This window comes from Ceratotherium simum, chromosome 15 (assembly GCF_057802395.1).
Source record: "Ceratotherium simum simum isolate JZ-2026a chromosome 15, ASM5780239v1, whole genome shotgun sequence".
NCBI lineage: Eukaryota > Metazoa > Chordata > Mammalia > Perissodactyla > Rhinocerotidae > Ceratotherium > Ceratotherium simum.
The window spans coordinates 35,092,257-35,107,090 of record NC_141914.1 but is presented as its reverse complement, the minus strand read 5'-3'; the positions used below and the strand labels follow the sequence as shown (position 1 = coordinate 35,107,090).

At 39.6% G+C, this 14,834-nt stretch overlaps 1 protein-coding gene across 8 annotated transcripts in view; it reads left to right on the top strand.

Annotated features, from left to right (window-relative positions):
• Nucleotides 1-14,834, top strand: part of LPP (LIM domain containing preferred translocation partner in lipoma) — a 665,849-nt gene that overhangs the window by 209,883 nt on the left and 441,132 nt on the right. For all 8 annotated transcript variants that reach the window (XM_087439870.1, XM_087439863.1, XM_087439871.1 and 5 more), the window contains one exon: nt 13,803-14,004. In XM_087439870.1, coding sequence (XP_087295996.1) covers nt 13,812-14,004 — 193 coding nt within the window. In that variant the 5' untranslated portion in view covers nt 13,803-13,811. The remainder of the gene's footprint in view (nt 1-13,802; nt 14,005-14,834) is intronic.

Genomic DNA, 14,834 nt, shown 5'->3' with positions numbered 1-14,834 from the left:
AGGCCCAGCAATGTCTGGAAGGCCCTGACCTGAGGCCACCATTGGAGGTGGTATCAGAACTGCCATTAGATGTATGACCTTGTCTCTCCTGACATTTTTCTTCCTGTCCACGAAACTGCTTCTCTTTTATGAGTTTCAGGGATTTTCTTGTCTGAGATATGAAGAAATTAGTGACTTTTCTTGAGAGATCTAAGCATTACTGCATTTGCCTATATTTCTTTCACTCTGTTATTGGTCTGAGTACTTTAGAAGAAGACAGGACATATAAATATTCCCCTTTTCTTCAGACAGTGAGGCAGACATTTTCGAAGAAGACAGACACCCTGAAGAAACTGTGTTTGTTCCTGGGTATTCTTAATAACCACTGCAACCACGATTTTCGACTTTTCTCCCTGAGGCTTTCCAGCTGTAGGCTGCCACAGCACATAACATTTGGGGGTCACTGATTCCTGTTCTTATTTTAACTATATGAGGTTTGTGTGTTATATGACCTTTGAGTTCTGACCTTCAGATTTAGGGAAGTGGAAATTTAGGAAGTTTTGTTAGGACTTGAATCCAAGTAAATTCCCTCATGAGTACAAAGACTCATAGAGTTGTGGAATGTTAGAGTTTAAAGGGACTTTCATCCATCTTAGCCCCCTTGATTAGAAAACATGGCCAGTTAGTGATAGAGCTGAGGCTAGAATGCTGAGATTAGATTAGGTTTCCTGTTGGCTTGCTCCGTATCACTAAGTACTTCCCGTGTCGTAGCATGCCTCTCCCTATCAGATGGTGGCTCTGAGAGGGCAGTCGCTGTCTGCTTTGTGCATGGCTCTGCTGCCTACAGATGATGAGAGCACTTAGCATAGACACTCAGGATTTGTTTGCACAATGAATGATCTCAACATGTCTCTTGCTGATAGTAGGTCATTATTGTTATTGGCAAACTAACATTTTAAGGATATTGAGGGGGATTTAGTCAGGGTTTACTATGGGAAAGAAACCACTCCAGATATTTTAAGCAGAAAAGATTTAACACAGGGTCTTAAGTGCTTTGAAATAATTGGAAGGATTGTACAGAGCAGACTCAAGGCTGAGCTTCCAGTAAGGAATTCTGGAACCACACAAAGTTAGTATGTTTTCCACCATCAGGACAGCAGACTCATGAGGCTATCACAGAACTGTTGAGTTCAAGAGTACAGCACTGTACTTGTGAACCAGAGATTAAGAAGCTGTGATAGGGAAGGTGGTAACTGGACCCTCAGATGTGGAGTCCAGCTACCCCCTCTGCCACAGCTGCTTCTTGACAAGCACAAGACTCAAGACTGAAGATGGGAATGTGGATGCAGAAAAATGCCTGTCTCTGTGACCGTGCTTCCAGCAGAAAACAAGTGGAAGCAGCGGGAAATGGCCTCTATCTTACTTTTGTCTTCCAAATCTCAAACCAGTACGTACATTTCAGCAGACTCTCTTTTGCAATCAAACCCTACCTGTAAGGCAGCCTCTGCAATGTGGTAAGTTTGAGTGCCAACCCATCATATCCAGCACAGTTAAGGGTTATTATGATTTTCCCATTTTGGGCATGTCTTCCATAACGCACTGTGTGTAGTAGATACTAAATTGAGGATAGGTTAATGATTATGTTGTATTATATCTATTTGTCAGTGTAATGACTTATATAACAGAAGGGAATAGGACAGTTTTACTTTAGGGAATCCCTAAGGGGAATTCCTGTTTATCAGAAAAAATGCTGTAAGGAGGGAAGATCCTGAGCTGGGAGAGTATTCTAAACTGTTTTGGTTTCAAACATCTTGGAAAGTACTACAAGGAGACATACAGTATTATGATATAACAGTGCTTACCATGTCTGGGGGGAGTTCCATCTTTGGCAGAGGTTGTCAACTTTCCATCTTGTAGGCTTCCCTGTCCCACAACCCCCTTGTGAAATATACATTTAGAATCTGCAGTAGAAATCAATATAAAATGGTTTATTTAAAATAAATTAAGTAGACATATAGCCTATGGGCCTGCATTGAATTCTTTTGACTTCCTCTCCCTTAACTTTCATGTAACTCCTATTTAGAAATGTACAATTATAAGTAATGCCCTCCATCTTTACTCTTTGTACCCTAGTACATAAATTTGGACACATTTTATTTCTGTTGTTTGTTCACCCTCTTATTTTTCTTGTTCTAAGTTAAGAATCAGGCAAACCTGTTGTCCTATTTGAACCCAAGCAGACATGATAAAATCACTGGTATTATTGATGGGTGTAGGGCACAGGAATGGGCAGGTGGTAAAGATATAACTGAATTAAATAATTTGATCTTCTTAGAAAAGGTGATATTCTTTGCTTCAGGAAAAAGAGGCTGAGCTACTATCAACTACTAGCTTCTGATAGATTTCTGCCGTATGTTGCATTCTTCTACTTCAGCAGAATCATTCAGGTGCATTCTTGCCTTCTTTACTGAGAAGCACGTGCTTCTGGAGCAGGGAAGCCCCCAAAGCTTCCTCTACTTCCCACTGCTAATCGCTCTGCCCTCTTAGCAACTGCAGTAATAAACTCAAAGAATGGGAGGTCTTTGGCTGTATGGAGCCTTTTGGAGAAGACCCAATCGTATTCAGAATTTTCTTGGACTCTGACTAGAACCCTGTTATCACAGTGTTATAAGTAAAGTGACTGTATATAAGTTATCATCGTAAGTGGGACACTTTTGAGAGTGAAAAGGGGCACTGTTAATAATTACACCGAAACAGCAGGCATAAATTGAATGTATGGTCACCTTAATTACAAGGAACTGTGGAGAACAGTGTTTGAAATGTGAACTGACATGATTCAAAAGCAGAGCTTAACTCTTTATATTCCCAAATATTTAAGTTTACCTTCTCTTTTATACGACAATCACTTGCTGAGCACTGATGATGGGACAGGCTCTGTATTAGGCATCAGGAGAATAAAGGAAGGCACCATCTTTATTCTTTATTTACTCACAATCACTGTTGTAATATTTAGAGCAGTGGATTTTCAACCTGACTCATAGCATAGCCCTCATAGGAGGGCCCAAGGATGAAGATTTAAATAAAATCCAAGAAATTCTTTCATCAATTCGTCTATTTTATTCTTGGGAAATTTCTTAAAGATTTGGCATGAAGAAACAATTTTTTGCCAAAGAAAAGTTTGAAAACTACTAGTTTGAGATTTTAAATATTATGTTATTGTTCTAAAGCCGTAAAGCCAATTGGAAAAGGAGGAATTAGACTTTTAAAACTTGGAACACAGGAAAAATAAACTGATTAGGAAACTAAAAAATTATTTTCAATATCTGGAGGGCTGCTGTGTGTAAGAGGGCTTGTGATTCCAGAGGGCAAAGGTCAGTTCTTTGGGAATACAGGTTTCAGCCACATGTAACTTTCTAGCAGCTGTAACTTTTCTGCTATGGAAGAGGCTGCCTTGTGAGGTAATGAGTTCCTGGTCACTGGATATGTACAAGCAAACTCACAGATGGTGGTTAAGTTTCAACTTCAGCTCCATGTTAGAAGAAATAATCTTCATTAACAATTTCATACTTCTTGGATATTAAACTTCTGTGTTGGTGAATGTTATGTCGCTAGCTATTACCTTACAAATATCTAAATTGTTTGTGTTTGTTTCATTTCTCCAGAGTATTAGCCAATTTAGTACATTCTTCATGCATTATGTTGGCTTTTTTGCGTGGTAGTCAATAATTAATAAAAATGCAGAAGGCACAACACCAATACTCTCATCGAGAGAAATTTCAAAGGGAATAACATCCCCCCATGTCGTTCTGAAACTGATCCGAAACAGCCTGGCTCATTTTTACTCAGCTGCTATTGGTCAATGCTTCTACAGATTTTGTCTCTGTTTCAAAATTTTGAAATAAAAGTGGAACAACTTCCAACATGACTTAAGAAAAAGGTCACCAGTTGAAAATAGTTTCAATTGTTTTGGTATTAAATGTAAATTGCAAAACTAGTCTCTCTTATGTAATTTGAATTTATAACACATTCTAATGAGAAGCCTGTCTCTTTTTCATACCATTTCAAATGCTGAGAAATTTCTCCAGGCTCTTGGATTGGTGTTAAACAAAAATTATTATTTCAGAGCATATAATGTATGAAGTGGAATCTCTCAGTTTTCTAAAACTGTGTCTCATGGTCCTTGAAGTTTGACAATTGTATCTCTCTTCCCTCTCCCTTTATTTTTCCAATGTCTAGGCATTTTTATTTAACTTCACAATCTCCTTACATTTTAACTGTAGAATGAAATAGATTTTGGGCTTAACAGAAATTTAAGATGAAAATTAAGTACTAGGGAAACAAGGATTAAGTTGGAAACTTTAATTTATGATAATAATAGTATCTAAATTCAATACCATTAATTCAAATTATAGTGTCCAACCTCTATGCAAAAGCTCTAAGCTAATTTACAACCAGTGGGTGTGACAATATACAAACAGCACAGTTGACAGATGACAGTTTTGTGAGCAATAGAATGTTCAGAAGGCTGAAGTGTAACAGTTAACTGTATATCTTGTTGCTGTGATTACTTTTAGCAGGTTACGTAGCCTGAATAAACATTAGTTCACAGAGTCACATCTAGTATTGTCAGATGTAAATATGGCCTGAAATTTGTCAATAGTGGACTCGTATTCATTGAAGACAAAATTAAATATTTCTACTTTTTCAAGTTATATCTAAAATAGAATTTTTTTCCTATTATTCTATTTACTTTTATTGGGATATCAAAGTTAATTTGCAATAAAGGAAAATACAAAGAAAATTATTAAAAAAAATTAAAATCAATTAAAACATCTGTCAAACGCTATTAAAATTCTATGGCCTGTCTAATAGGCAGAGCAGACTTGTAAACAGATAACTATAACATGGTGTTTGTGTGTTTGAATACAAGTTTGAACAAGCTGTCAGAGGAATGCAGACAAGTGAGCAGCAATTAACTTGTGGACCTACCCACTTAGTGGTGGGTTTGGAATGGTGAGATTCCAGATACCACCAGAGAGATTGCTAAGCGTCATTAGAGATTACTTTGGTGATTTTTCCCATCGTCACTTTTTCATCCTAGTGGAGGGGCAAGATATAAACCAGGATTTTTAAAACTCTTATGAATCAGGCACTCAGAATCTGTCTTTATAAATCCAGATTTTCACTTTTAGAAGTAGATTTATTGAGTTCAAATGGCTCAAGGTATTGTTTTCCCATTTCTCTCAGCCTTGTACAGAAAAAGTCTGTTGTTAGAATCAGAGACTTAGAAGAAACCTCCTTCAGAGCACATTTTTTGCAAGCACAGCACACTCCACAGACTAGCCATACCATTACAGAACATAAAATGTTGTTGTAAGAGGGGATTTTGGAGATCATCTTCTTAATGCTTATTATTTTAGAGCTGGAGAAATTGAGGTCCAGAGAGGGTAAATATTTTCTTGGTCACTTAGCCAAGTAGAACCATTGCTATTAGATGTGACCTAGAGTGCAAGTTTGGGGTCACATGACTTCTGTGCTCATTTCCAATGGCATGGGTGCTGACTCTTTGGGGAGAGAAATTCTTTATCCCTGTGTCCATGTCAATGCCTTTTACCCACTCTTTCTAGTTATCATCGAACAGTCAATAGCGTTACTAGCTTGCTTAGTGAAACTTTTCCACTACAAACACTTTGTGGAAGCAGAACGATTGGGTTTTAATCTAGCCTCTGATGTGTACTAGCTACTGTGTTACCTTGGATAAGCCACTTCAGTTTCTCTAAATCTTGGTTTTTGAATATTCAAATTAGAAGGAACAGATTAGTCCCTAAGATTTCTTCCAGCTGGGACACTCTATGACCTCTTGGCCATTGAATAGCTTGTCCTGGCTATTGTCACTCATGGCTGTTTTTCCCATTACTGATGGGAGTTGTGGCAAATAAAGACCAGTTAGCTAGTAATTGATTTGGTTCCATTCTCTCTTTAACCTTCTCCTGAGAGTCCTGGGGTACCAGTGCTATTGTTTCCGTGTGACGGTGGATTGTTCCCTTTTCGTGTGACATTCTGAATCTGAAATGAAAGTGCCGTGTGGCGATAGGTCTCTATTCTTCCTCCCTTCTTTATCAGAGACAAAAGTTCACTTGTCTGGACTGATACTTTTCTCCTGTGCTGCTGCTTAGTTTACCTGGGATCTGCAAAGGCGTTTGGGTTTTTCTTGCCACCGACAGTGTTGCCAGTAATAAGGATTGCTCCTTTACCATTGATTTGTATTCATACTAACTCTGTGCAAGGCAGGTTGGCGTGTAATGTATTGGTTCCTATCCTACCTCCCTTCACTCTACACTCCCTGGTCAGTGGGACTCATAGGAGTTAAGAGAGTTTTGTAAGAAACCTCAGTTCACTCAATTTGCAGACTTATAGGAGGAATCATGGAGCATGAGAGTTGGAAGCAATGGTAGCAGGCATCTAATCTTTGGTTTACAGATGAGAGAGACACTGAAGTTCAAGGAGGTCAAGGGACGAAAGTCATAGAGCCAATTAGTGGCTGAGCCAGAAATTACACCCAAGTCCTCTACATCTAAGTCCAGTGCTTTTTCCAGTATTTCCAACTGCCTCTCAGATAGTCTATATAAAGGTTTGGCATTTCTGTAGAGTTGTTCTTGTCACCCCTTCCGAGTAATGCCAGCTGTCCATGCAGAGAGTAGGGCACTTAGCCAGCGCTGGGCCAAAGCTGTCTGTAAAGAGAAGTTGAGTGAATACATTGACATTTTCAGCCCATGGCAGATCCTGCTCTGCCCTTCCAGCTTTCATCTGACCTGATGCTTCAGAGGAAGAGTGATTACATTTGCTGTTCAGCTAACAATTGTGTGTAATTTTCAGCCTGCCTTATTCTTTAACGTTGTCTTCCCACGCTTCCATCACATGCCACAGCATATCTGCTTCGTAATTACACTGGTAGGGACTTACCTACCTCGTTTGGAAAAGGTTTGCCTAAAGTGCTTATTTACTTGTGCATAATAAATCTTGATTGATACCTTGGTAATCTCTAAGATCAATCTAAGATTCCCTCCCACAATGGGAAAGATTGAAGAGTCAGGGAAATAGTGACAAGAAAAAAAAAAAAAAACAAAAAACAGAGAGCTGTGTGTCCTCACTGATGAGCTAAGAGGAGAATTATAGATGATTTGGAATCTCCATGGCTGACATTGGCTTGCTTTGGTTAGTTCTAGAGTCAGGATCTTCCATAGAATAATAAGTTTGTGAGTAGAGTTGTCATTAGCACTCATCTAATCCAATCACCTTATTTTCAGAGGAGGACACTGTGGTCCCAGAGAGAACAATGGTTGCACTGTGAGCTCATGGCCTAGCTAAGACTGGAAGCTTGGTCTGAATGCAGAAGACAAGTATCCTCCAGCTGAATACTGAAATGTAGAAAAGGATGATTAGCTGTAGCCTGGAGGGGGAAACACATTGTACCATTTTAATAGATCATTAAGAAAGCAGTTTTCAAATTCTAGGAAGGTACTGACTTACATCAAGAGGAAAGATAGTGAAAACCCTCCAAAGTTAAAGAAAAGTGTTATTTAAATCTTAATTGCTTGTTTAAATGAAGAAAATGTGGCTAAGGGATGTAAATCCTTAACTTTAGTCTGCCATCAACTATTTCTGATATTTAAGTCACGTAGAATCTTAGTCTCTCAATTTTTCTCCCACTAAAATAGTGTTGTTAATACCTGCCTCTTTCCTCAATATCATTCATTTATTCAGCAAACATTGACCAAGAGCCAGGCCTTTGGTTAATTGCCAAGGGAGATTTAGGGACTAATGCAACATGATTTAAAGATTACTATAAATGCTCTAAGTCAATTATTCTCAACCCTTGTATCAGAATATATACGTAAAGAGTCCCAGATGAGTCTAGTGTGCAGACAGTTTTGAAAACCACTTCTGTACGCTTTCAGCACTTGGTGTTAGATAATACCATGCAAAGCTTGGTTGGTTGTTTTTAAATTTTGGCGATCTGTGTACATGTTTAAGGAAGAGTACAATATTGATTTTACAAAAGAAAAGAAACTTGAGCAAACACTAGTTAGTTCTATTTTTATGGACGACGCGACTTGTCATTCACATAGTATCCTTAGAGAGGCTTAGTAGCTTTTAGTATTAAATGTCACTTGACCTATAGCTCTGTATTCCCACCTATAGAGGAAGGGTCTTAATCGTCATATGGCCTTTGTAGTTGCTTGCATTCTGTTGTACCCTGATTAGTTTGGTCAGACTATTGACTTCATCAGTTTGTGATCCTGTGGCTCATGATGGTTAGGTTTGATGGAACAAAATAGAGAAGACATTATGGCAAGAAGGATCCAGGAGCCATGAATGGAGATAAGAGGGAAACGTACTGTTTTGAAGTGATGATTTCCTTTGGGTTGTAGTGTTTTCCTTTTGCCGTCATACAGAGAGGTGGTACCATGGTGAAGACCATGGATTTGAGGCTGAAGATCTGTGTCTAAGCTTCAGCTTTACTATTTGTTAACTGTGTATCCTTGAGCAAGTATTTTAACTCTTACAGCCTTACCATCTTGATCTGCTAAATGTGGAGAATGATAATCCTACCTCATATAATAGTCAGGATGATGATGTGGCCGTTAGAAAATTGCTTGGCGTATGGTAAGTCCTCAGTAAACACTTGCTATTTATTGTCAGTTTGTGGCTTTCTTGTACCCACTTAACAGCTAGGAGAAGAAGACAGAAAAGCAAGAGAGAGGGTATAAGTGAAACCTCTTAGATTCTTAATTGCTTTGCATTTGATGACAGTTCCTGAAAGACCAGTGCCTAGGGAGCCTCAGCTCTCTAATTCCCTTTAGTGGTAGGCATCTTGCTTAGACAAGGGCCATTTCTCTTGTTTTCCTCTCTTCTCATGGTGTTTGTGTGTTTTCAGAGCCCCTGTGGAGATCAGCCCTTTCACTTCTTGCTTTCGTGATGATTGTAAGCTTAGAGTGAAACTGATCTAGAACCAGAGGAAGTAAGAGCAGGGTAAGTTTTGGTCCAGCAAAACCAGCTCTCTTCGCTGATTATCTTTGTGTTTACATTGGTCTCTCTCGGAGAAATTGAGAAACCCAAGCTGGCTTGTTCTAGTTCATCTGTTCACTAAACTTGTGAGGTTTCCTCAAACCCATTTATCAAAATGAAGGGCTGTAATTAAGATTTCAGAGAAAGAAAGCACTATAGAATATTAGAGCTGATTGGGACTTTACAGACATTCCTTCTGCAAATGAGTCTTCTCTCTTGTTAAAGGTCACGCTGGCAAAGCTGAGACTAGAACTTGGGCCATCGGGACTCTGTGTCTATGCTGTTGTATTTATTGCCATCCTTGGATCTTTCCTGCGTGGATTAATTTTTCTTACATAGAGTTTTCACTCATGAAATTCCTGTTCAAAGATAAAAGTTCTAGTCTTATTTCTCTATATAAAGTCTTTAAAAAGCAAAGCTTATTTTATCTTCAAAACCTTTTCCCTAAGTATTCTTCCTGAGTCCTTCATTGCAATACAACTGGTCTGCTCCTTGTCCCACAGAAGTGCCTTGCTTCTTCCTTGAGCTCACAGTATTTCCAGGCATCCTCCTTACTGCTCCATGTATTCTTCAGAGCCACCCAGCTTTCAAAGTCCTTGTTAAGGGCTACCCCTGCCAAGCCTGTGGTAGCTCCTGTGATGTACTCCAGTTTTTTTGTATGCTTTGTGTTTCTCTCTTTGTCTTTTCACATATGTGGATATATCTTCCTCAGGTAGGCTTTAAGCTCCTTGAGTACAAGAGGGGAATCTGATTCATCTGGAGCTCCTGTGCTAGGCAAATAAATTTATTCATTCATTAAATTAACAGGCATTGTTATTGAGTGCCTATCATGTATTAGGCCCTGGGATTAGAGAATGATAATCACTTCTGCTCTCAGGGCTCCAAGAGTTTAGTTTGAGATACAGGCAAGCAGAGAGGCAGAGTGACATGTGAAAAGTGTGCTGATGGCAATGTTCCAGGTGCTGTGGAAGTGTAGTAAAAAGGTATGTAACTTGACCTGGAGGATACAGAATATGAATTATGCCTTTAAGGACTAGTAGGAAGTGATGCTCAGGATCTAAATGATGCATGGTATATGAGACATCATTTTTAATTGAGAGGTAGCATGATTGAAAGGAAGCAGAGATAAAACCTAGAGGAAATGGATGAATTTTCAGCAGAATATAAATACTGAAAACTAACCTCAAAAGAAGCATAAAACTTCCAATTATCATAGAAGTTATTGGAAATATGATTAAGATCTATTATTAAAGAAAGTATCATATCTAGATGACTTTACACTGAATTCTGATAAACCTTTAAAGATCAGATAATTCTAATCTCATCATTAAACTAATCCAAATAGTAGAAAAAGATACAGAACACTCATATCAAAACCTAACAGTGATAAGTAAAACAAGTAGAGAAAGCACACTACAGAATGATCTTACTTATGATTATAGGTACAAAAATTCTATATAAAGTAGCATATTTAATTCATCAGTATAGAAAAACACTACAACTGTGAATGAGTAGGATTTTTTCTCTAGGAATGCAAAGATGGTTCAATATTTGGAAATCTATCAACATGATTCATTACATTGCTAAATTAAGGGAGTGAAAGACAGATGATTGTATCAGTGGATGCTAAGGAGGGAGATATAGAGATTCTAGAAAGGGATGAATAACCAAGGAGATCAGCATTCATTCATTCACTCCTTCATGCATAACATTTTTCTCAGGGCTTCCTAGCCAAGCTTTTTGCTGGCATATTGAGACCACTCAGGAGCTTCCATCTTTTGGGGGAGATATGCAGATGAATAAATAGCTTCCATTTGGACTGTTATAAGTATGAAACAAGTACTAGAAGAACCTAGAATTAAGCTACTCTTTTTAGGGGGGAGTTATGGAAATGTTCATAACATCAGAGACATTTGAGCTGGGTTAAGATTGAAAAAAAAACAAACAGGGCTTGGTAGAAAGTGAAGGGAGGGAAATGGTATTGTAGATGGTGGACACAGCATGAGCAAGGGTTTGAGGTCATGAGAGTTCATTACAAATCCTGGGAATGGTGTCACTGGGCCACTGTTGACATACAGAAGAATGGTACGAGAAGATACTGTTAAGGTCATCTGTAAACAGATACTTGGCCAGACCTTGAATCTCTCAGAAGGTAGAGCTAGAGGTGTCTCCATGGGGAAGGCAGTGTCAGGGTAATAGATGGTGCTGAAGATAACTGAAAAGCTGATGGAGTCAATCATTTGCATACTGGTGCTTAAGTTTTCATTTTTTATACTCTTCCAGAAGTTGCCTGTTCCTTTATACCTATGGCGTATCTGAAAATGCCAGGATTCCACAGTCAATTGGCAATCTGGGATTGCTCTGGAAATGTGCCTCTTTGCTTTAGAAATCAGTGCATCCTATATTAACTCATTTTTTAAAGTTTCTATTTTGGAATAAATTTAGATTTACAGAAAAGTTGCAAGGATAATATTAACCCACTTTTAAAAATTTACAAATAAAATTTATACTACAAATGTTCATGACACATTTAAATCTTTAAACTTTTATTTTATCCTACTTGTTCCCCACTTATGCTCACTTTGGTCATGTTGAAAGCAGAATCGTCCCTTTTATCACCTTTTAGTAGAAGACCGAGACTCAGTTGAAAAAAAATACAAAACCAAAATTAGCGTTTCTCAACCCTGAGAGATGGGCTTGGTTTTGGTATCTAAAAAAAAAAGAATCTTCTCAAACGATTCTAATGTGCTGCTAGGTTTAAGAACCATGAGTAAACCAGACATTTTGGTTGTTTTACTATATTGGTTTTGTTCTGGGCCTTATCTTGGTGGTTTAGGGATATGTAAAATATCTCTTTGCCCTTTCAAGGAAATCACAGTTTAGCAAGTGTGTATGTACATAGCACGTGCACACGGTGCAGCAGAGGAAGAGGAAGAGAAGGGCCCTGCAGCCAGAGTGAAAAGCCAATGTCACCACTGGCTTCAGCAACAGAAGCCTCCTGGTTCCCAATTTAGAGTCCTCATTATTGATTCCTGTCATCCTCTCTTATTGAGAAAACTATGCCTCCAACACTTTTCTTTCCCTCACTTTGCATGGCACTTTACAGTATATAAAACACTCTAATGTCGTTATTTCATTGGTTGTCATAAAAACTCTGTGAGTTAAGGAGGACAGGGCTTTGATCTTATTTTTGAGGGAGTGAAGGTACCTGAGGCACCCGATGGGGGTTAGGGGCTGCTCAAGGTCGTGTCACTCGTCCTGGTGTGGCCCGATGCTAATACTCAGGCAACACTGTGCCCTAGCTCTCTCCCTCTCCTCCATCTCTCCATTGTCATGGCACGTGCTGACGTTTTTATTTTTTCCTGCATTTCCAGTGTTCTTTGTCTCTAAAGACATCTGGAGGTAATCATGTAGCCCTCTCAATTAATTCAGTTCAATTAATAAATTACTGGGTGGATTTGGGGCTGGGGGTGGGTGCAGGGTGCCTTCCGGGCCTCCCTGTGCTGGAGAGTTCTTGCAATCAGCCTTGGAGAGCCCTCCTCAGCAGCAGTCTGGGAGGCTCAGCCCCAGCCCGCAGGCTGCCTGGAGTGGTGATTGGCTTACCGTGACATGCACAGCAGACATCATGTTGCTTTCTTTATCGTAATCTGATCAGAACAGCGCCTGGGCTGGGCTGGTTTGTTCCCCTCCTAGTTAAGTTTTTCGTGAAGGTCCAATATGCTATCAGCTCAGCATAGCTCCTAATGTGGCATTTCTTTGACATGCGGGGCTGACCTGTGCATTACAGGTGTTGAACATTCTAGTCCCTGGCTACTAAGTGCCAGTAATTGTCTCACATTGTGCAAACAATGTCCCCCTACCCCAAATTTTCAAGTACCCCTTGGTTGGGGGGCATAACTGCTCCTGCCAGAGGGATCATTTAAAAGTGTCCTGACATACACTTGTGATGTCTTGGTTTCAAGAATAAACTTTTGGTAGTTCATTAATGCTTACCGAATAAGTTCCAACTCCTCAAGCTTGCATGCAAAGCTGTCTGTGCTTTGGTTCTATCCCACATTTTAGTTCCTTGCTAGCTACTTTTCCTTGTTCTCTCTCCAGCCATGCTAAACGTAAGTGCTGTGTACTTTTCTGCCTATGCAGTTTTATTAACACTGTTAAGGCCTGACCTCCACTCAGCACTCCAGGCCCAGTCCGAAGGTCATCTCATTAACGAGGTCTTCGTTCTGCTCCCAGCAAGAAGTGAACTTATCTTTTTCTGCATTCCAGCAACACTTTTTTTTTTTTTAGCTCGATTAGGTAATATCACCTCATTTAGGTGACTTATCACCATTTAATTGGTGTGGTAATCATTTTAATAGATTATTGATAAAATTGAAGCTTTTTTCCAACCTTGCTGGTATAAGATTCTCCTACCACAGAAACTTCTTCAGGTTAGAAATCATTTCTTATTTAGCACCTGAATGGTGCTAGGCCCTAAAAGAGGTAACTGTCGGAAGAGAGGTCTTCAAGATTGGTTAAAGGGAGTGTTTAATTTTTCTCCTCCTCCACTTAAGGTAAGTTTTCATCACTGTCCTCCTCCTTGTTCTTTCTTCCTTCTTCCATCTTTTATCTTTCTTCTTCCTTCTTTTCAGGCAGCTTCATCAGGATTTTGTTAAGTAAGGGTTAAGATGAAATAATAATGAAGTGAGATATGTTGCCTCCAACATATTCATGCTTCTGTGAAAACAACTGTGTGAATTTCTTTTTAATTCCAGATTCCAACCATGTCTCACCCATCGTGGCTGCCACCCAAAAGCACTGGCGAGCCCTTTGGCCATGTGCCTGCGCGGATGGAGACCACCCATTCCTTTGGGACTCCCAGCATTTCAGTGTCCACGCAACAGCCGCCCAAGAAGTTTGCACCAGTGGTTGCTCCAAAGCCCAAGTACAACCCCTACAAGCAATCTGGAGGTGAAGGTCAGTGTGGGGACATGAGAGTTGGGTGCCCAAAGTGGGAGAGTTCAATATAATGGGTGGCTTACAGCACAATGTTGTGTCAGAAGAAGGTAGCTCAAGAACGCGTAATGTGGTTATCATAGTTTATAGACTATCAAAGGTTAAAGAACACGTAGAAACCATCTAGGCCACCCCTTCTCTTAGGGATAAAGAGATTGAGACCTTTTAGGGGTTATATGGCTATGGGTATACTATGAGTTAGAGCTAGAGCCAAAACTAGAACCCTGGTCCCTTCATTCATAGCTCAGTGCCCTTCTACAGCGTTATCCTCCACCTCCTCCCATTGTCTTATAAAGATGTGTCTACCACCCATTGTCCCTCCCTCTTGCTGTTGGACAACTGTCCCAAAATGCTGCCAAGCAGTGGTCTGATGGGAAACCCATACAAAGTGAACCTAATAAGGCACCTGAAATTGTTTTGCCTTCTCGGGCTATTTTTCCTCCCCTAGTCGGTTGTAGGATAAAGTTTTCTGGAGAGCTCTGTGAGGTCTGCATTTGTAGAAGCTCACAGACAAATTTGAGTGAAGCCTAGTTTTAGGGATTTTAATAGCAGTCCATTCAGTTTCCATCAAGTGGAGTTTGATGATCTACATGAGCTCAGCATCACAGGTGTGTATGCATGTGCCCACTCACACACTAAACCCCCAGGCAAAGTGAAGAGTGCCATGCTCTTTGGTTGAAGAGGTTTCATATTTTTACCAGTCAATGTCAGCAGCTCATCCAAATCCATGAAACACTAACTTTTGACAAATAGAAGAATGTTAGACTTCTGGGAGCTGAGAGAAAAGAGAC